Consider the following 22,501-nt stretch of genomic DNA (forward strand, 5'->3'; position numbering starts at 1 on the left):
CACTGGATAGAGCTCTGTCCTATGCTCCATTGACTTCAGGATGACGGACGATCAACAAGACAGACCAAACCCAGAAGTCTAAAAAAGACGATCATATATATTTTATCCCCAATCCTGTGGATAGTAATAGTTCATGACACAACCCCTTTAAGCCGTTTATAAGCATTGGAGCTTGGCACTAGGGAGCACACTTGTTTTCCAGTTAAATTGAAGTACAATTAATACATATATAATTGACGTGGTCTGTGGTAAAATGGATCAGGAGTGTTTTTGGGTCTGTCAGTCTACTTTCAGGAGAATGAAAGGGTGGCTTTAACAGATAGAACAAGTTTGTGTGTTGTAGAGACCGTCTTTCTAATGTTCTATTATATCGGAGTCTTGTATTTTTATTAAGTTAATCGGTGCACTCAGGGGCTTGCCTGATACAATTGACATTTATGCTCTAATGGTGCAAGGCTCTTCCATTAAGTTTTACAGGGATACTTTGGTGCTTTAAAACAAACATACCGATCATGGAAAATATTACTTAGACACTTATATCACGATTCAATGTACATAATAAAAAACGATGAGTTCATCAAACACAAAAGCCTCTTTTCTTGACATACGGCAGGGTTTACAGCTAATGATTACCAAATGTCTTCCAGGAGTAATAAATAACACGGCTTGGCGATGGTGGACAGGAGGAAGCTGCTACGCTTATGCACTAATGTATTGCAAGAAAGAGAGCAAATTTCCTTATTGAAAGGGAACATAGTGTGCTAATGGCTTAGTCTACTATTAATGGACTTTAGCCTGAAGTCCAGTGAAGGATCCTTTTAGAGATAAGGGGATAAAACGGACTCCAAATCATAAAAAATGTGATTCCCAATAGAACTACCGTGATTCAATAATTAGTGTTGCCTTAGGCTCCACTGAATCATAGTGTGGTGCTTCTGTACGTCTCGCTGGCTTAGAGGATTACTAATATCATTTGAAATGTCTAATAATATTACTGATTCTTTGTGCAGTGTTATATTTGCTATAACAATGATTCTAAATGAGGCAAGATTTGTTTAGTTTAGACGTTTGCCGTTGCATATGATAGCCGGGATTTCAGATGATAATCCACTTATCAAGCAATGAGGCAGCTGTAAATTATGGATTTGTAGGAGCTAATGGAACTTAACGTAAGAGTTAAAATTACGGTAAAAGGAAAGTAATAGTTAGAAGTAGAATATTATATATTTCCTGTACATACATGTGTTAGGTTATTCAGTTTATCAACCTAAAATGTGTAAGGATCTCTAGAAAACACAAAAAGTGAATAAATGGCAAATTATCTAAAGCCTTTTCCTGTAAACAACTGCTGAAGAGTCTCGAGAAATATCTAGCGTGTCTGTGCTCTCTCTTTTTCATAGTTTTGCTGCCAAGTGTCTTAAAGAACTACAAAAGCTTCATCAATTGCTTTAAAATTATTCCATTCTTTTGATGTAAGTCCAACAACAGGTATCACAATCTGCATTGAGACTGATAATACAGAGAAATGTAGAAACGATTATTGATGCATTCATGCACACCTGAACATACGTGGCTGTCAGAGAAAAGTAGAAGGGGCTTAAAACTTTTACTTGCAAATATTTTATGCAAATCCTTTAAGGAGCCTGGGAAGCTTCTGTTGTGGGAATAATGTGGAATGATCATTTCTTTCCTGAAAAGAAAATTAAATGATTGTATTTAAATCTATTAATCTACCATCAGTTTCAATGTGTAGAACTTGCGTGCACATTCCCTTATGCAACTAAATGGAACTGTTCTTAGTGGGCAAAGAAACTGCACAATTTGCAAGAAAAAGAGTTTTAAAAAGTATGCAGAGTAGCTGCTGTCTTTTATTTTATGCACGCCCTGCACTGCTAGTCCTGCCTGCTCCCGCCCGAGCTAGGGGAGAGCCCGTGAGGCCAGAGAGTTGGGGCGAGGCGTAAATAAATAAAAAGACTGCAATGCCAAGAGGCGCTCAGGCGACGTCAGCCTGAGCGCTTCCGGCTAATCTGCTAATTTTTTGAACCTCTATTTCTCTCATATTGTGCTGTTTCTTTACTCACCAAGAACAGTTCCACAGTTCTCCCTTGGTCACCAGTAATCCTACAGGAGCTTAATAGGGATGATCAATAAAATTGGTTTGGAAAACGATCACTAACAGATGTTGTCAGGATGAGTGTGTCATTCTGTAATTGTATGAACTGGGTATCAAACAGAAGCCAGAGGGATTTCACTTTTAGGAATAAATAGTTAATCCCTGACCCCCTCTCTAGGAACATCATCTACAATATGGAGCCAGCCTTTACTGCATGTCCTTCATGTGCTTATTTGACCCTCCTGCTTATAAACTAAATATTTTCAATAACATATTTAGGACCTAAAGTCCACGTGCACTTGGCCATACTTAGCTTCTTTACAAATTCTAAAACCTATGAGTTGAAGTCTTGGGGGACCCTACTATTTACTTCTTGTACGTGATATTTATATTTTAATTTACAAATGGTTGCATTTTCCCAACATTTGGAGAATATATAAACTACTGTATATCTAATATGGTAGCATATTCCATTCCTAACAAAACAGGGATGATTTATCAAGGTCTTTTTTCTGATCTATTTGTGAAAAATGTTTTTCACCACCCTAACCACTTTCCTAAAAGGCAAGGTTGTAAAAGGAGATTGTATCGGGCTCCACTGGATTTACTGACTTTCAAGACAGACTTCTGGTGCGGCAATTGACTCCCCTACTGGAGTCAGAGGTAGTGAGGCCGTGAGTCTACTATTTGACTAGATAGAGGGGTGAAAAACACTGGTCTTTATAAATAGCCGCCAATATATAAAGGGTAGTCTCTGTAATAAGTGTAGTTCCTGTGTAACAGCAATAGTGCAGAAGACCGAGAGGAGCTGACGAATGTAGTTACATGGTTGTATTGCAATGACTCGACGGAGTTTAAAGCCACTTGCTGTGATTTCGATCAGCACATACAGGGGCGTTACAGCGTTACTGCTCTCCGAGTGCAGGAAATTTCTAACCAAATCTTTGACAATGTTGTGTTCCCAATAATATCCACTTAAAAAGGTGGTAACAATACCTCATTAAAAAAATCATAAATCTGTACAAGGACTGATTTATTTACTTGTATACAAAAGGGATGTGACAGAAAGCTAAAATTCTGATAATATCTAAAAACATATTTTCCACCACAAGCTGTATTTTTAGGTGACAGCTGACAGAGTATGTAATCTATTCTGAAATCTAAATACTGTAGATATGGGCCGATAATGATAAAGGGAAAAGGGCAAGGTTAAACCATGTTAAAGGGGAAAATCTAATAAAACTAAAGAACCTTGGAATCTAGGATGCCGCCATTGTGCTTTTATCACAGGCATAAATCATCACGGTTATGTTGCATGCCGTTCAAGATAAGCCATTCTTTTCTAAGACAGATGGTTAAATTCTTTCACATTAATTGCAGAAAGCTTTCAGTTGTACATTTGCACGGTTCTGTGAAAATATTTGGCTTTTTGCCACAAAACTTGCTTGATGACTTTGCTACTGCTTGTTGTCATCCGACAATGGAGCCTGTATTATTAGCCTAGGATGATGTAAAGTTCTAGAGTCAATGTGAATTTGCCATTATTATAATATAATATTTCAGCTTTTCATCTATAGAATGCTGAGATTTTTTATGTTTTTTACAGCCTTTTTTATATATAAATTATGAGAAATAGTGCATGATGATATATACTAAGATACATTTTACCTACAATCTGTGAGTAAATTTTCACCTATATGTTTCAGGTCAAGACAGCAACTATTGCAACTGAGAGAAACGGAAGCCTGGAGAACTGCAGCATGAATATTAATGCTTCCATCTATGATGAGATCCAGCAGGAAATGAAGAGAGCTAAAGTATCCCAAGCACTATTTGCAAAGGTTGCAGCTTCCAAAAGCCAGGTACATAATATTCATTTGAAGAAAAAATATTATTCTGCTTTCTGTACCGATTTAAAGCATTCAAATGTTTGAGAGGTGAATTTAGCGCATTGTGCACAGGATGGTTTCCAAGTCTTATTGCTCCCAGGGCATCAAATCTACTTCCATTTGCAACAGAAAAAAAACATAAGCACTTACAGGTTTCTTTCAGACTAGTAAAACAATTTTAATAATTTGGAAGTTAGGAGGGAGTGCATTATACACCAATATGTGATTCACAGGGATATCAGTATGTCCTTTCTTAAAGGGAACCGATAATGTTATATATGCAATGACATCTCTGAAAAGATTGTAAAAGTTCAGCAGCTGCTGATCGGATCAATATTTAGTTTCTTATAAAACTTTCGAGAAAGGAGTGCTGAACTATTAATAATTTTTATTGGTAAATTATTGACTTCAGCGTTAAACTCTCCGCCTCCCTGACTTCATAAAACCAATTCACATCTCACTTCAAAGTTGATTTTCTGGATGATGCCACCACACCAAGCCACAAAAGCAACAGCATCTAGAAGCTACTTAGCTGCTTGACAACATACTGCTAGTGGTTTACTAGGCCAATTTCTGATGACAGGTTCCCTGTAATATAAATTAAGATTACCACCATACCCTTTATCCTAGCTAATCCATGGGTTAATCTGGGTATATACCTGGTACCCCCATAGGTGCCATATATAACACTTGCATATAAGATATAAAAGACAGATTTACATGAACACAACATAATACAATGCAGAACACACTTGCTCTAGTTATAAACACATTATATATTATAGTATGTATATGGCTTAAAGCTTAACCACGGAGGCCAGATTTAGTTCACATTAGAATGAATGGTGAATTTCTCTCCTTCATCTAAAATCAAAACAACAAAACGGGAGAAAAATCTCTGAAAATGAGCAGAGAAAAATCATATTTTCCTGAAATTTTGTAAATTTTTAGGAACTGCAGAAGGAGTGTCTCTTCAGACATATCCCAGTTCTATATCACCTAGAAACATGCTTCTGCTGTCATTTGGAGATAAGGAGGGTGATTTATCACACACCGGTGCAGATAAAGCCACGCCACCCCCTTGTCACACCGGATACATCAAGAGGACGACGGTGGAGCAAACTTTAATTCACTGGTTTTTAAACAAAACTACCTGGCGTAGTTTTGTGTAAAAAACGGGGAATGAAAGTTTGCTCCGCCAACTGCCCCCACGCCCCTCTACCCCCTCAATGCCAACATGCAGTGGAGGTGGCATATTCGCATTGCAAGAATTTGCAATTATTTCACTGCTTCTATGCAAGGAAACTGGCGTGGAAGCGGTGAAAAATCTTCCCTTAAGAATCTTATCAGATGATAAAGTTACCACAAAAAAGTAGCAAATTCGAACTTTATCTGGATTTCCCATTTCCAAACATGTCTTTAAAGGGAACCTGTCACCAGGAGACCTATTTTTAGCACTCCCCAAGTCCCCACAGAGCATAGTACACACACTGCAGAAGAGTTTTTGTATAAAAAATAAGTTTCTACAGAAAAAAGATATGTCATATAGTACCTTTCAATGTCATGTGCACTAGGCACATGGGAGTGTCTAAAGAGGAGCTGTCCCCCCACCCTTGGGAAACTGCACCTCCATGTGTCCTTTCAAATATATAAAAAAAGAGTTATACATATATTTGAAAAGGACACATGGAAAAGCAGTTTCCCAAGGGTAGGGGGGAAACTGCTCCTCTATAGCCACTCCCAGAGGGGAGTTCCTAGTTACAGACCACATGGCATTGAAAGGTACTATATAACATATGTTTTTTTCTGTAAAACCTATTATTCATTCAAAAACTCTTTGGAAGTGTATGTACTATGCTATGTGGCGTCTGGGGGCGTTCTAAAAATGGGTCTCCTGGCGATCGGTTTCCTTTAACTTCCTGAATCTCTGGTTCTGTAGCTCACAGAACCACAAGCATGGTGTAACAGCTTACAATTCTTATTCTTCTATTTTAATTTGACACCAAAAGCATGTTTCTAGGTACTATAGAACCAAAGATAGGGGCAACTAAAGATAGTGAGACTTCCCCTGCATCTTCTGAACTTCACATATCTCAGGCAAAATATGACTCTCAACAGGTGAGATTTAACATAAAAAAGGTAATTCTATAAAAAAACATTTCATACCCCCTTGAGGGGCTAGTAGTTCAATGGGGTAAAATCTGGTGACTAGTTCCATCTAAAGTGCTCACACAACTTTAATAGCTTTACTCCAAATGATCGTTTAATTGTAAGCTGTTCCTTCTGCTTGAAAAACTTGTGTATGAACTTATCCTTAGATGTCAAGTGTCTCATGACTGTAACGATAAAGGTTCTGCAAATATTTACATTGTATTCAGGGGTGACATCCCATACAGATGTCTGACAATTTACTGTTTTTCAAGAAGCTAATGGAAATGTACTGCATATCTGTATGAGAGAATTTCCTTGGAGTAAGATTTTTTTTGTCATACTTCATGCCGTTTTGTTTTAGCTGTTAATATTTTTAGCACTGTTACCCCTTTTTTTCTGCATGTCTATGTTGTAGCTGTTTTCATACTTAAATATGATGTCTTTTTCATAAACTGTATACTTTTAAATGTGATTTTGGAAGGAATTGGGAATATATGCATCATGTGTATTGTAGAGTGTTACAGGCTCCAGTTTGCTTTATTTTGTGATGTGTTTTTGGAATAAAGTTTTTAACCTTGCAAAATTTGCAATTGTCTAATTCAAGGGAAATCTGCAATTCTTTATATTTCCTTCAATGTTTTCTTTAATTAGACTTGGAAAAAGTAAATTGATTTTAGAGGGGAGAAAATGTAAGAAAACACCCCAGATTTAGTCATCTAAAAAAAAATGAAAAATAAATTTGATACCAATTACAAATTCCCTGTTGGTCACACGCAAGCACAGAAAACACAGCTTTGCTACATCCATTCACTTGTTCACACAAAGTTCCACTACAGCCATTCACTCACACACAGCTCTGCTACAACCATTCACTCACTCACTTCATGCAACATTCACTCACTCATCCACCATCCATCATCCATTCACTCTCTGTCACACAGGCACACATCTCTTCTACATGCCCAGTCCCAGCTACAACTTTTTCTCTTACTTTCCTACGCCACCCCCTGGCAGCATAAAAGAGTTTAAGGACTTTGCCCTTTTTCCCCTTGGCACTGCAGTGCTTTGGCTCCAGTCTTCTGTGCCTCTGTTTCTGGAGCTCCAGTAATGATGCCACTTACCTCGAGCAACTGTAATGTACCCAACTACCCTGTGGGGCCCCAGTTGCCAGTGAATGGTTGCATTAGAGTGCTTGGTGATTTCATTTCAGGTGTGCCAGAAAATAAACCATACTGGAGCACCTGAGCCAAAGCAGTGGGCCGGTGGAAGAAAGAACTTTCATAGCATTGCCTATTTTTTACTTTAATTTGTACACAGACAATTCTACACCTTGCTTTGGTGTGTCATCCAAAAAATGTATCCCGCCAAATTCTTCACAGTGGGCAGATAGGTCCATCTGTAACTAGGCGTCGTCTGTAAGTTGGGTGTCCTCAAGTCGACCACCTGTATTAAGAAACAAGTGTAGGAAACCGTTTACAATTTTGATAACATTCATTTTAACACAAAACCTATCCACTTCCATCCTAGAAAAAGATTCCCCCTGTTGCATACTTTTGTTTTGGAGCTAACAGTCTGGCTATAAAATCCACTCTGCTTGGTGTTGTTTTAAAAGAAAGGTTCCTATTGCTAAACTGGAAAAAACACCTGTCCCCATGAATAAGATCCTGGGTTCACTCTTTGAACCAAAGGTAGAACTACTGTTAACATGGGAGACCCAGAGCATTATTGGCATACTTGGTCTTGCTGGAAACAGCATTTCAATATTTAAAAGGTAGGCAACTTAATTGTATATGGGTTTTTTTTTAAGAAAAACTTCCTCAAGGTGATGCATTGAATAAGGCAGATTTAATTAGTTTACTTCCAGCCTTTGCTATTTGAATGTTTTTTCAGGATTTGGTTATGGGAATTTCTTACTAGAGGTGTGGTGTCAAAGCTGAAGACTTTGTACACTGTATTTTATATCCCTCATTACAGTCACTAAAGGCTCAGTACTCATTAAGGTTCACATTCATTGATAGCTAGCAGAGAGCCAACCCCTGGGACTTAACAGATGATTATGTCAGGGTGCTAGGTAAGTTACAACACACAATTATATTGTAATGTAAATGCTTAGAGAAGGCAAAAGGATATATTTGCAATGCAGCTGTTGTGGGCTTCTGAAAATTGTCTTTATTGAAAATGATATCCCTGGTGACAGGTTCCCTTTAAGGGTCTCTAGGGGCTACATGTAAAGGGAACCTGTCATCAGGTTTTCACCATTAAAGCTAATAAAAGGTTCACAAAGAAGTCTTCTCACAGTTTGTATTATAAATCTATAATCTATAGCTCAGATTTTTATTGAATCAATTAAAAAAATAGCTGGCACCTTGCCAACAAACTCCTCTAATCCCAAGGGGTGTCTTTTCTATTTTCTGATGTCTTCCTCAGATCTCTTATTCCCCTCTTCCTCAGGAGCTTCTCTTCAGTAAGTCACTGTGTGACTGGGCCAACACCTCCCTCCTTCCTTAAGGAAGGGGGAATGAGTAGCTGAAGGAGGCTTGGGAGAAGTAAAAACATGCCCCTTGTGACCCAGATACTTTTTTTTCCCTACAAGACTCTAGTGTTTGGTAAATCTGACACACACAGATACTGAGAATGAAAACATGCCAGCAGAAAGGTCAGAGTTTTTCTAGTTCTGCATCACAAAATGGAAAGCACATTATTGCCCATGTTTATACACAATCACATATACGTTGAGCTAAGATTTCCGGTGGATGATACACAGTGTCATCATTTCTTATCTCTTAACATATATTCTTTTTCCTATGTAGGATACTGTTGTTTATAATTTTATCCTCCACGGAGATGTGTGAGGTGTCATTTTTTTGCGAAATGAGGCGACGTTTTCATTGCTACCATTTTGAGGTCTGTGCGACATTTTGATCATTTTTTATTGCATTTTTTATGTGATGTAAAAGGTGTAAAAGTCGCATTTCGGACATTTGGGCGCCATTTCCCGCCTCGGAGGTCACCGCCGGCTGTAACCGTTTTTATATTTTGATAGATCGGGCATTTTGGGAGGCGGCGATACCTAATATGTTTGTGATTTTTACTGTTTATTATGTTTTATATCAGTGCTAGGGAAAGGGGGGTGATTTGAATTTTTAATATTTTATAAAATGTTTTTATTTTTTAAACTTTTTTTTTTCTTTTTTTTCCCACTATTTCTTAGACCATCTAGGGTACATTAACCCTAGATGGTCAGATCGCTCCTACCATATACTGCAATACTTCTGTATTGCAATATATGGCATTTTTGCAGGTCATTCATTACAATGAGCCACTGGCTCATTGTAACGAATCTCCAGAAGCCATGTAGCCTTGTGTCAAAAGAAGACCCGAGGCTACCATGGCAACCGATCGCTGCCCCCCCCCCCCCCCGATGACGTCCGGGGGGCGCGGCGATCGTAAAAAAGATGTCGGCGCCCGCGCTCCGCCGGCGACTTTGCCGGCGGCAGCGGAGGGGTTAATAGCCGCGATCTGTGCAAGCACCGACCGCGGTTATTAGCAGTGGGGGTTTTCTGCAAAATGCAAAAACCCCCACCTTTGTATGAAGAGGACTCAGCCTGTGAGCCCTCTTCATACACTCCTTATACCTCTGCGCCGTAGAGCTACGGCGCAGAGCGTTGAGGGGTTAAAGGGCAACTATCACCAGATCAAGAATAATAAACCAGTCTTACTGACATACTATTGTGTGCCCCCTCTGGCAGGATATGCTGTTCTTTTAGCTTTGTATGCCCTTGTTTTTTTTTTAAAAAGGACTTTAAAAATTATGCAAATGAGCCTGAGTGGCTCATGGCTCCATGAACTCCTATGGAGCCTGGTGCCCCTCAGGCTCATTTGCATAAAGGGGCGCACACCACTATGTCGGTTTGCTTGTTTTACAATCCTTGATCGGGTGATAGATGTCCTTTAAAATTCAACTCAGCTTTGTAGTAAAAGAATAAAATAAACTTGTCCCCTCCATTGCTGACGTCATGCTTTGGATACACCATATAACGGGCTGCAGTCATAGCCTCTGCAACTGCTGTACATCACTGACTTGTTGTACCTATTGTGTAGAGGTCACAACCCCGGACAGTGATTGGCTGCTTTGTTTCAGTTCTAAGAAGACGATCCTTATGTCATTGAAAGTATAGATTCTGTAGTCACAATGGGACATTAATCAAAGCTAACACAAAAGATGAGAGGAGGATTTGACCATAACAACAAATTAGTTGCTATGGTCTGGGCTTTCCGTTATACTCTCCAATAAAGAAGACCGTAACGGAAACTAAAAACAGAAGGTTTCCCGTAGATTGTTACACATCCGTTATTGACAGCAGAAAATTAAGACTGGGCTATTTTTTCCACAATAATAACTGAATGTGTAAGGGAACCTTCCAAATGCTGGTGTGAACTTAGCCTTTTAATATCGGTTCCCCTATTATTTTCAAAGTCTCTTAGGAGAATGAAATCTGTGACCTTATTGGTTGCAATGGGCATTAGCTACACTTTGCCCGACACTTGATGTATCTCCTCCATTGTGCGTGCATATCAGCATATACACACAAACAAGTGGGCATGTAAACAGTTGAATCTCCATCGCATCCCTACCCCTTAATCAACTTGAAAGTGGTAATTTCGGCAACGTGTTTCTTTTATTGTTGGGCTCTAAACATTAAGTGCTATTTAAACATTAAACCGAGTTGTTTATATTGGTTCACTGCTCAGCATGTCATACATCAGGCCACTGTCATCTCTTATGAAGTGTAAAATTCTGTCATGAATCATGGCTTGTATATCAGAAATTACTGTAATTTTGATTGAAAATTATAGGGCTTTTGAAATGTTTCTAATTGTGATAGAATATTTTGTTTATCTGGAAACCTGATTTCTCTTTTTAGATGTCTTTATTCACGTGTGAAAAATACATATTAGATGTTTAGCTTTTGTCTGTGTGGTGGGTTGTTTTTTAAGCTCAATTTAAATTGGCCAAACATTTATTAATTATTTTGTTCTGTTTTGTTACTATACCAAATACAGAGACAAATGCTTGCTCAACTTCTGGATACTTATTTTATCTACTGTATAACAGGACAGATGCCAGCTAGTGCACAAAGTGGATCAGTGTATATTATTTGTTTATTGTATGTTTAGTTGTGTATAGATAAAATATTAATGTATTGTGTATATATAGAGGGATATGGAACCTGTGTGTTTGGGGGAAATGTATAATGAGATAGTTAGAATGTATGTAGAAAATCTATGCATCTGTGCTTGTATCATAGGTGCGTATATCTCCATGATGGGTAGATAGATGAAAGGTATGTCTGGATGATGGCCATAGATAGATATACATATATTATTCTTATATAATGTATATATTCTTATATACATACACTGAATGTGCCCATAAACTATACTGACAAACCCAGACATCCCTTTTATCTCCATCTTCTTAGTATACCTCACAACTAGCAGGTAACACAGAACGAAAATATGTAGAAGACTGCAACTTTTCATCCAGCGGAGTCTATGGAAGCCACTGTATGGCATCCATCCCCTGCCTCTACTGAACATACAGTTCCTTAGTGTTGTAACTCTCCATATGGAGACACCCTGAACATCAGCAGCAGCAAATCATTGCTCTTTCACAATGTTCAGTCCTCCTCTCACTGTCGGGGGGCAGGGGCGCAGCTGGAGGACATATCCCACTGTATAAGCATACAGTGGGATATGCTGATGCCCTTTGTTGTAAGAATACATTGGGAACCCTCCCAACATATCCTGACAGTGGAAGGCAAAAACAAGATGTGAACAAAGTCTTACTAAACCTGAGCCGTCAGGAGAAGTAACACTAAAAAGCTGTGGACATGTTCTATATCACTAATCGTATTTTGCGTATATATATTTGTTGCTATGCTGCCAAATAATCAGTTTCGATGACATGTTTCTAACATGTTATATAGTAGCCTGTCATACATGATTTGACACTTATCACTGGTGTAGTGACTTGATACATATGTCTCAAATCAAGTGGAAAAGTGAGACTGTTGACATTTGGGGTGGGGGTGGCACATTAAGTTGAGAAATATTTAGCATATTGTGTAAACATCTACAGCTATTTCTATATTAAACTGGTATTATAAAGCAGCTTAGGATTTTCATTTGTATATATATATATATATATATATATATATATATATATATATAATTTTTTTTTTTTTTTTTTTTTTTTATACTGTATATACAGTCTGTAATATAATTTATACATATATTGGTATTGAATGTAATATAGAAGTTACTGTAGTTAGTTTCCTGTTCTATACTATGCTCATTTGACGCCTCATCCACTCAATTACAGCGTATTTTGTTGTACGTACTATTCCTCTAACAATCAGCCCTCAGTATTGCTTTAGTTTCCTTAATTCACTAAATCAGATCATAGGCAGCATGCTGTCATATAATAAGGTGTCTGATCCTTATTACCAGTTTGTTGATGCACAGACTCCTTCAAATTGACCATTGCAACACATGGTTTCCCCTGAAACTAGCTGTGATAATTAGCGTGGCTCTAATGAGACAGAATGTCACTGATCTTGTGCTGAACTGTCGAGTATCAGCGCTACGGATGGGAGCTGTCAGAGGCTGCCATCTGTGACGAAGCTTGGCATATCCCAGTTACACTACAAACTCTGGAGCATGCTCTTTACCTTACATTCAATACATGATTCTGCATTTTTCTCCTTTCTGTATTTTACATTTCTTGCTTTCATAGCATACACACAGTAGAACAGATCTTTACTACCATTTGCTTTTTTTTTCCCGTTAGGCTGGATTTGATCAGGGAACAAAAACACTATAAATAATGTAAAAATGCCTTGAATAGATGCTGCATACTGTATTATGGCAGCTACTCCTCCATGATGATGCTTGCAAACTAACTGCTAGATTTACTGATGTTATCATCGGTATTGTTCGGATTGTGTGTAAATGAAGCATTTTTATTATTATATTTTTGTGTCGTGGGAGAGAGAAATAGTCTGATATTAGATGTATTCTAAATGCATTATAACACTGCTTCCTATACATGACATATCGCCTACTTTGGAGAATGACACCGGGGGGGGGGGGGGAATAACGATTGCCGTAAAAACAAGAGATAGTAGCAACTCAATTAGTATAATATATGCTTGTATATATCCTCTATAAGTATATAAAGCATTTACAGCTTTGCCCTAAAAACACAAACATACTACCTACAAAAAAGTTGGGACATCACAACAAAAAGCTTTTCTAAGCAAAAAAATATACATACACATTGGTCAGAAAGATATGAGTTCACTAAACGCTAAAACATCACGGAGGCACAAAAATAAAAATAAGCAGGGTTAAAGTGTTGTCTTACAGTCAATATGCCAAGTATAGAGCATCCATGGGGATAAAACTCAAGTGGCATCTTCATTCAGTGATGCAGGAGTTTTGTACTATAAGCCTAGTAAATAATGGAGGCTCTACCCAGATAGCCAAGCAGAATATAGTGAGGTGCTGGTGTTTTATGCTAAAAATACACAAGGTACATGATATACGTACCCATGCTGGGTCTTCATACATAATATGCAGCCTTTTTGTGTTTGGCATCCTGTAGACAGAGTGGTTACCAGACATGGAGCAATAATGTCCTAACATGTGACAAGGGGGGGATTTATAAAGTCTTGTTCGCCAGTTTCCTGTTCCACCATAGCCAGTGATATGCGGCATTGATCATATGTCAGAACATTCGTGTTTCATAGACGGAATAAGAAACTGGGCAGGGTAAATGACTTAATAAATAATTAAAAAAAACTGAAAACAGCTCAGGAAAAAAAATTACCTGATCTCCTACCAAAGTAATTTTTTGACTAACTAAACACACAGCAAAAACAACATTTTAAAAATTCTAACTATTCCAAAAATGTTACCTTAGCCTATGGATACCACTTATACGATACCCTAAATGTCCTCTGCCAGAAAGTTTCAGTGATTTAAAAAAATCAATTTTAGTTCACACGGAGGTAATCTGTAGCCAGAGGAACCTTGCATTGGTTGCCTGTTTTCAATGGAGATTGGTGAATTCTATCTTTTGTCTTCACCAGCCAAAAAAAGTACCAGTTTGTAAAATTTTACTAAAAAAAATAGATCTTTCATCCATGCAACTTAATAAACTGCAAATGAAATTTTGTAGGTGGAGCAAGAACATGTGAATACTGTATTCAGAAGTTTTTCTGCCTCCATTTTCAAACCCATCGTGTTTTTCTGTTTGTGTATGCACATGGATTTTTTTTTCGGGGGGAATAGGGGGGAGAAAAAAAATACCCAATGTTTACCTCTTACTCTCTGGATGGTGTTTCTGTGGGTGTAGTCACATGATGTGGATGCCACGTATTTATTTTGACTTTTTAGTTCAAAGAGCATAAGCTGAGTTTTCTATAAATCGGTATTTCACACTAAAGATGTACCGTATGCTCTTTTTACATCACAAAGCAAGAAATGTAGTAACACCTCCCCATGTAAAACTACGGCATCTGATGATTTTCACCTTACTCCGCTACATAACTTACAGGGATTAAAATCCAAGCAGATGCCAATGAGTTCCTCTGATTTGGACAACATGCTCTTGACTTTCCCGAATCGTTCCAGTTTACTTGTCTGAAGCTGCATTTCTGTAGTTCGCTCACATTATATAACACTGCAAGCTTTTCTTCTGCAGCCATAAATAGTACAATTAATCTAACTCTAGTATTCATCAGTGATACATTGTTAGAGGCATGGCGCATTATCTCCATCACATGGGCTCCATTAAATAGAGCTGAGACCACCAGATTTTGAGACCCTGGAGATGTGTAGTTTTTGCAGGACTGAAAGCCCAGCTCTGCTTATGATTCCAAAATATGCTTTGTTGCTTTTTATTTCCTCCTCCTCTGGCAGACCACACAGGGCTTGTTCTGAAGAACATTTTCACTAATCTGATCAGGCAGCCAAATACGCCGGGAAAACTGCTTTAATGATCCCACTAATTACCTCAAGTCAATATGAACTGTATTATTAGACTGAGGGAAAATATTCCATTAGGTCTCCCCCTTGGGAGTTTCTCCGCTTTGTGATGTCACTGAAGCCTTCGCCCTCTCGCTTGTAATTAATTTTATTTACACACGCAGGCACGCACAAGGTCACACCTGCACAACCGGAGCTGGCCGGGGAGTTAGTGGCACTCAGGCTTAATCAGATCTGTCATAATTACCATTCTGCATGTTTCTGACACACGCTGAGAAATATTTCAATTTAACTGCTGCTACCGGCACAACCAGATGTAGTGTGAGAGTGGCTGCATTGGAAATATTATTCCTCAGGATACACTCTCTCCTCCTCTTTTTCCTCCCACCCCCTCCCTATTACATCTAATGTGGCACAGAAGCTGATGTATCCTGTAAATCTTAAATGCAGTGCTAGCTTGATAACAGCCGATTACACAGTTTAACCACAAACAGCTTGTTCATTTTTTTACTAATGAAAACCACATGTGGAGAAGTCGAAGAAGAAGACAAAAACATTTAACCTTTTAACTTTTTGGTGCAGTCTGTGTTTTCTCGTATTGTTTGAATAAAATATAAAGGGAAATATCTCTGGGTTTCCACAACCAGATTTTATTGAGGTTTTATTTTGGTGTTTAGGGAAATGTTTGATTTTTTTTTTCTTTACATTTAGTAATTTACGGGGCAGCCAGTTATATCAACAATTTTTTGTACATTAGGAATTTTGCTCCTGGGCAATAGAGTGACCAGATCTATATTTTTATATCTATGCCTATGTGCTGCAGCCTTTAGGAAGAGCTGCCAGATCAACATCTGGCTCGTGATGAGGCTTAAGATTTTATTCACATTTGAAGGCAAAAAGCAGGCAAAGTAGCATTACTGCAAATTAAGGAAAAAGAATAAGCCATACTATAAAAAAAATTATGTTAAGGATAGAACATGTTCTTTGATCCACTGAATTACTAATTTTCAAGGTTTTATTATCTCTTACTGGTTGAACTTGATGGACAAGTGTCTTTTTTCAACCGTATAAACTATGATACTGTATCTACTGTTGTGTCTAGGTAATTTTTTGTATAGATCCAGAAATAATTTTTTCATTATTATCAGGTAACTTCATAAAGCAATTTTTTCACACTTTTAAGTCTTGCAGAAGACATTTCGCTGTTGAGAACACAATTTTCACAATTTTGGAATTAAAGCTTTGATGGGGCATATGAATTGTTTAGGGGAGGGGAAACCTTGCTTTCAGTGGGCACAAATTGGGAACCTTTTCTGTGTTACACAATAGAGGGCGCTATTACTGTGTATGCACAAAGAAGAATGGGCACTTTAGAGGTGTAGCTCACACCACAAAAGTGGACATTTAGGAATGTTTGCAAGAATTTGTTGCATTACATTTGCAGCCATGCAGTTGCCTTTACAGGTTTGAAAATAAAAAACTGAAACTTAGTAAGTTGTGCCTTTGTATCACACCAAATAAGTCAGCAGGACAGACATGTTTCCACCCGAATCAACATAGCCACTTCCCACTAATGTATGTAAACATGCACTTCTATACCATAGAGTACCATATATGTTGCAATACCCTATAATGCTTTGAATGTTAGGCCTCTTGCACACAAATTTTTTTTTTGCCTGTGCGCTAGCCATTTTTGGAGGCCAAAGTACTGTTTACACCGCACAGTAACCGAGCCAACTGCCCACATGGCAAACTAGAGAGCAGGTCCTATTTCCGTTCAGTGCTGGCAGTCATTTTCTTTTGACACCGGCAGGGAAAGCGTTGCCCTTCTACCAACATCAGATGGCTGAGGGCAGTACACACATTCATGTTCATAGTGCCTTCAATTTACCCTCTGTACAGTGGGGGAGTGGCTTCACTTAATATATAAATTAAGATACTCGAGTATAAGCCGACCCAAGTATAAGCCGAAACCCCTAATTTTACCACCAAAAACTGGGAAAACATATTGACTCGAGTACAAGCCGAGGGTGGGAAATGCATTGGTGACAGCCTCCCCAGTATATATCCTGCCAGACCCTGCCCCATAGTATATAGCCAGCACCTGCCCCCCAGTATAAAGCCTGCCAGCCTATATTCCCCAGTATATAGCCAGCCCCCTGCCCCAGTATGTAGCCAGCCCCCTGCCTTAATATATAGACAGCAGCGGGGGAAGCCAGAAAGGTGAGTTTTGATATATTTTATTTTACTCGAGTATAAGCCGAGTTTGGGTTTTCAGCACATTTTTTTGTGCTGAAAAACTAGGCTTATACTTAAGTATATATTTGTTAATATTTTTATAGGTCACATAGCTATAGTCATGCTTTTCCTTTCTTGTCTAAAATTGGATACAATATTACAGGCAGAATATCTATTTGACACAAACTCCCTTGATCATTTAGGGAAAAATCCAACAATGTTACATAGCAAAATAACTGGATGGTTGTACTCTGAGTTTGTAGTTACAAAATATAATTTCCAATGTTGGATCAGTGTGTTTTTCTCATTATCATTAAGGCATATTTCATATTAAATTACATTGTGATTGAAATGGGGAGGAAGACAAAGTGCATCATTTTTGCCCTCAACTCTAATGTCTTTAATCAAATAATGACCTTCTGGAAATAGTTAATTTTAAGCATTTGAAAAGATCAATACCACTTTGCCACCAAAAAAGGCAGAGATGATGAAATCTGATGTATTTAAAGTACCATTTCACCCTTTTAACCTAGTAAATAATTTAAAATGCTTTCAGTGCCTTTTTGGTTTCCTAAATTATACTAGTTGTTAAGTATGGTTATGTTTCTATATATTGTATGTGTGTTATGTCCAGTTCTAAATATACTTACTAAAGAGGTTGTGTACGTAGAACAATGTTTTTGTTGTACAATAAACAGATGAATGGGTACTGCAGAGATCCCCAGAAATCAACTTTAACATTTGTGGAAGTATTTAAATGAAATCTACCACAGAGATCAAGGATTGTAAACCAAGCGCACTTACACTTGTTGTGTGTCCCCTTTGGCAGGATCTGCTCCTTTATCTTCTTTATGCCCTCGCCGTTAAAAAAATTATATATGAGCCTTAGGGGCTCTTGGCACAATTAACGGCTATGGAGCCCCTAAGGCTCATTGACATATTTGTAAAGCCTTTCTTTTGTAAAAATGAGGATCTTACAAATGTTGTACACATCTGCATGTAAGTGTGCTTGGTTTACAATCCTTCATCCTGGTGGTAGATTTCCTTTACTTTTTTGACAGTGCCATCAGTGTGGAAATGGAAAATGACATGCTATCGTGCTTCAAGGTCCTCCAGAGCAACAGACCCCCTTGTGTTTGCCATCTGCTTTGGTTAAAAGGGAGACCCTAATTTGTTAACTTACAATTTTCAAATATGTTGTTTAAAAGTGAGACTTTCCCTATAATAAAAGTTTATGTGAGCATCATTATTATGTGTAGCTGTGCCTATGGGCATATGTCTTATTCTGTGTTTTTATTTTGAGATTTTTAACATTTGTTGCTTTCCTGCAAAGTGAATGTAGTGAAGCATTGTCATTTGGAGCAGCATGTTAGTGTAATGCTGTCACTATAAAATGATCTCAATGAAAACAGTGCACTGCTATAGAGATTAGGACATGTGCCATACCTTGCCACCTGCCTTAAAGAGGACCTGTCACCTATAAAAAAGGCACTAGGGATAGCCCATTTTTAGCAATGATAAACTGCTAGCTTTATCGGAACCCTCTGATAAAGCTAACTGACACTACCGAGAAGTAAAATAGGAACACCGGACCACGCTCACAGCGGTCCAGCGTATTGTTGTGGAGGCAGTATGAGATGCTGCTTCTTCTCCGGACCGCCCCTCCCACCCCATAGGCCGGAGGTGACTGCCAAGTTTCATGCGGTAGTCACCGCCTCTTAGTCCCACCCCCTCGTTTCTATTGTACTACGTGGCAGTGTCTGCTAGCGTTATTGGAGGGTTCTGATAAAGCTAGCAGTTTATCACTGCTAAAAATGGGCTAGCGCTAGGAGCTGCTTACTTTAGTAAGCAGTTCCTAGTGCATTTTTTTTTATAGTTGACAGGTCCTCTTTAAGATATCTAAAGATGATTGGCATATGATAGGAAGTTGCATTATACATAAAATCCTACTATGTGTTTTGTGAGATTACCTGCTTTAAAACAAATGGAAAAATAACTTGTCTATAGTGATCTGAAGATGGTTATCCTGTATGACCACCAACTGATTGTGATGTCTCTTTTTTGTTATGATGAGACAATATTGATTTTGTAAAAAATTTAAAATACAAGAAAAAAGTGTCCATAGCAAATGTAAGATAAAATAAATGGTTTCAATGGAAGAGAGTTGTAGTACCATTCACAACCACTATTAAGTATGTGGAGTTGTGCATCATTAGGAACGTAGCAGGCGTTTTAATAAGATTGATGGGGTGAAATTGAGGCCATGAATATTAATGTCTATTTAAAGGGAAATTATTGCTTCAGCAATTAAATGTTATTGCTTGTTTGTATGAAGTTACAGGCGGTCCCCTACTTAAGAAAATTTTACTTTACTTTGGTCCCAGGATACAATAAACAGCTATAACAGTTATCAATGGTGTCTGCAATTAAGATTTATTCTTAATCCTGGTTCTTATGAAAATCCAACATTTTTAAAATCCAATTGTCACAGAGACAAAAAAAATCTTGTCTGGGGGTTACAATTATAAAGCATACAGTTCTTAACTCAACTTAAGAACAAACCTACAGAACCTATCTTGTACATAACCCTGGCTGCCTGTATACAGTTTTCCTATATACTTTCTGTATCAATTCCTCGTGGGTTTTTTAGATCTCTACTTGCTGTCATTCTATAGGAAGCTACGTCCACGAGGAATTGATACAGAAAATATATTAGAAAATTCAATTACTTGTCATTCAACAATCTATATTATTTATTTGTTGAAATGGGACTTCCCTTTATACATTGATCTGTTAGAAAATGTATATTCTGTATATATTGGAGGTTTTTTAATGCAATGTTCTAGCACATTGTTTTGCTTATTACAGATATATTTATGTCTTTCTTTGTTTTTCATTTTGGGAGAGCATTTATGACACTTAATGATTACTTAGGTAGGGTTATATGAAGGTTACAACTCTCCCAAATCTGAAAAAGCCTTCAAGCATATATTTAAGATATTAACTTACTCCTACATTAATAATAAACCCTTAGATAAGTTAATACCCCACCCTTGTCCATAAATCTCCATAATTTGCGAGAGATTCATGAAAGGCTTATAGAAGTAATGAAAATTATATAAAACTGGGAGGGGCAGCACTATAATTAAGAGCTTGTGCAAACTATCATCTTCATTCTGTCTCTCTGTAAACCACATACAATCTATAACTCTGATCCCCTGGTAAGTAGACAATTGGGTCCCTACATGCCCTCCTCAGAGTTCAGCCCTGCTGTATATAAATTAATGATAAACACTCAGTTTTGAAGACCTTATATATTTGAATAAAATGACAATGAAATTATTTTCAGCATATTCTTGCTTACTGTTGCAAGACATCTGCAGATGGTGCCTAGTTGCAATGCGGTGCATAACAATATTTCTTCTGTGGCAGATGGATTTAAGACCTTTATTTCACAATAAATTTTGCTTTACAATACATAACTTTACAGGATTTGTGTTGTATGTAGCAGGTTTGAACAGAGCCCCGGCATTCATCTGCATGGCATTTTCAGTTCATACATAACTTGTGCCAATGAGTTAAAGCAAGTGGCGAGCTAGGTTATTGGCTTCCACTAAAGGCAGAATTTTCTGCAGAAACAGGGTGTTTAGAACAGAAGGTGTCAAATTAAACTTTGTCAGTTTGGAAAGTAGCGACATCCTGAAAGTTCAAGTAATTTACTCATTTGTGTTTATTCCTTTTTCTTTCCGTTTTTTGTTTTTCAACTTTGTAGCAGCTGTTACTATGATATTTTCTTAGTGTTTTTTCTTTTTTTTTTTGCATATGAAGCCCGATAAAATGTGGGGTATACTGAATAACCGCACGGTCCACCCTTTCACACTCGTCATTCATAAGAAACTCTTAGGAGGGCTCATTCGGTCTATGTGCCAGGAACATTTAACAACAGTTTGATTTGGTCCTTTGAGTATTATGTAGGGAAAATGTGGTAGCATGTTTACATACAGCAGGGCTATAAATTAATAATGTTAAATTTCAAATATTAATTGGCTAAAAGCAGGAAAAATTAATTAAAAAATTATTAACTTTACTTAGTGACTTATTCTACTTCTTGAAGATATAGTTTCTGGCATAGGAGCCCCAAAATAATCATTATTGCTTGTTCACCAGCAGGTATTGCATTTGTTTTCCCTTTTACGACACCTCCACGACAAATGGGCAATCCTGCCCTGCATCGGTGCACTAGCTGTCGCATGTGCCCGTTCCAAATTATTATAGAATTTTTCGGCAGCGCAGCCACCCAGCAGATTTATCAGGAGGCGGGAGCCTCCTGAGAGATCCAGCGCTGAGGGCTTTAATCATATGCTGGTTTGAGATGCTCCAACATATGCTAAATTCCCCTCATAGTTTTATCTTTTAAATATGGTTACGTCTAAGTCATTTTCTAAACATCTCTTGTATATTAAAAATTAAACTGTAGCCACAAACACATATTTGCAGTTAGAAAAAAGGACAATCAAATGGATATTTTGGAATGGGTCCTTTTTTTTTACCAACATTTAATTACTTTTTTAATGGTGGTTTAAAGAGGTTTTCCCATGAAAGAAAATTATCCGATTTCAATCCCATAGTGATGTCATTGTAAAATTTCAGGGTGTGGGCGGGGACTCTATGCAGACACATTGGGGCACATTTACTTACCTGGTCCGTTCGCGATCCAGCGGCGCGTTCTCTGCGCTGGATTCGGGTCCGGCCGGGATTCATCAATGCAGTTCCTCCGCCGTCCACCAGGTGGCGCTGCTGCGCTGAAGTCCGCTGGAATGCCTCGAAATACACCGGCCTACCCAGGATGAAGGTGAGTGAAATTTTCGCGACACAATTTTTTTTTTAAATGCGGCGGTTTTTCCGAATACGTCGGGTTTTCGTTCGGCCACGCCCCCCGATTTCCGTCGCGCGCATGCCGGCGCCGATGCGCCAAATTCCGATCGCGTGCGCCAAAAACCCGGGGCAATTCATGTACAAGCGGCGCAAATCGGAAATATTCGGGTAACACGTCGGG

General features: G+C 38.1%; 1 protein-coding gene across 6 annotated transcripts in view; it reads left to right on the top strand.

Moving 5' to 3' along the window:
- Positions 1 to 22,501, top strand: part of SATB1 (SATB homeobox 1) — a 130,694-nt gene that overhangs the window by 104,890 nt on the left and 3,303 nt on the right. For all 6 annotated transcript variants that reach the window (XM_072153658.1, XM_072153657.1, XM_072153660.1 and 3 more), the window contains one exon: positions 3,820 to 3,975. In XM_072153658.1, coding sequence (XP_072009759.1) covers positions 3,820 to 3,975 — 156 coding nt within the window. The remainder of the gene's footprint in view (positions 1 to 3,819; positions 3,976 to 22,501) is intronic.

This window comes from Engystomops pustulosus, chromosome 5 (genome assembly GCF_040894005.1).
Source record: "Engystomops pustulosus chromosome 5, aEngPut4.maternal, whole genome shotgun sequence".
NCBI classification, from domain to species: domain Eukaryota; kingdom Metazoa; phylum Chordata; class Amphibia; order Anura; family Leptodactylidae; genus Engystomops; species Engystomops pustulosus.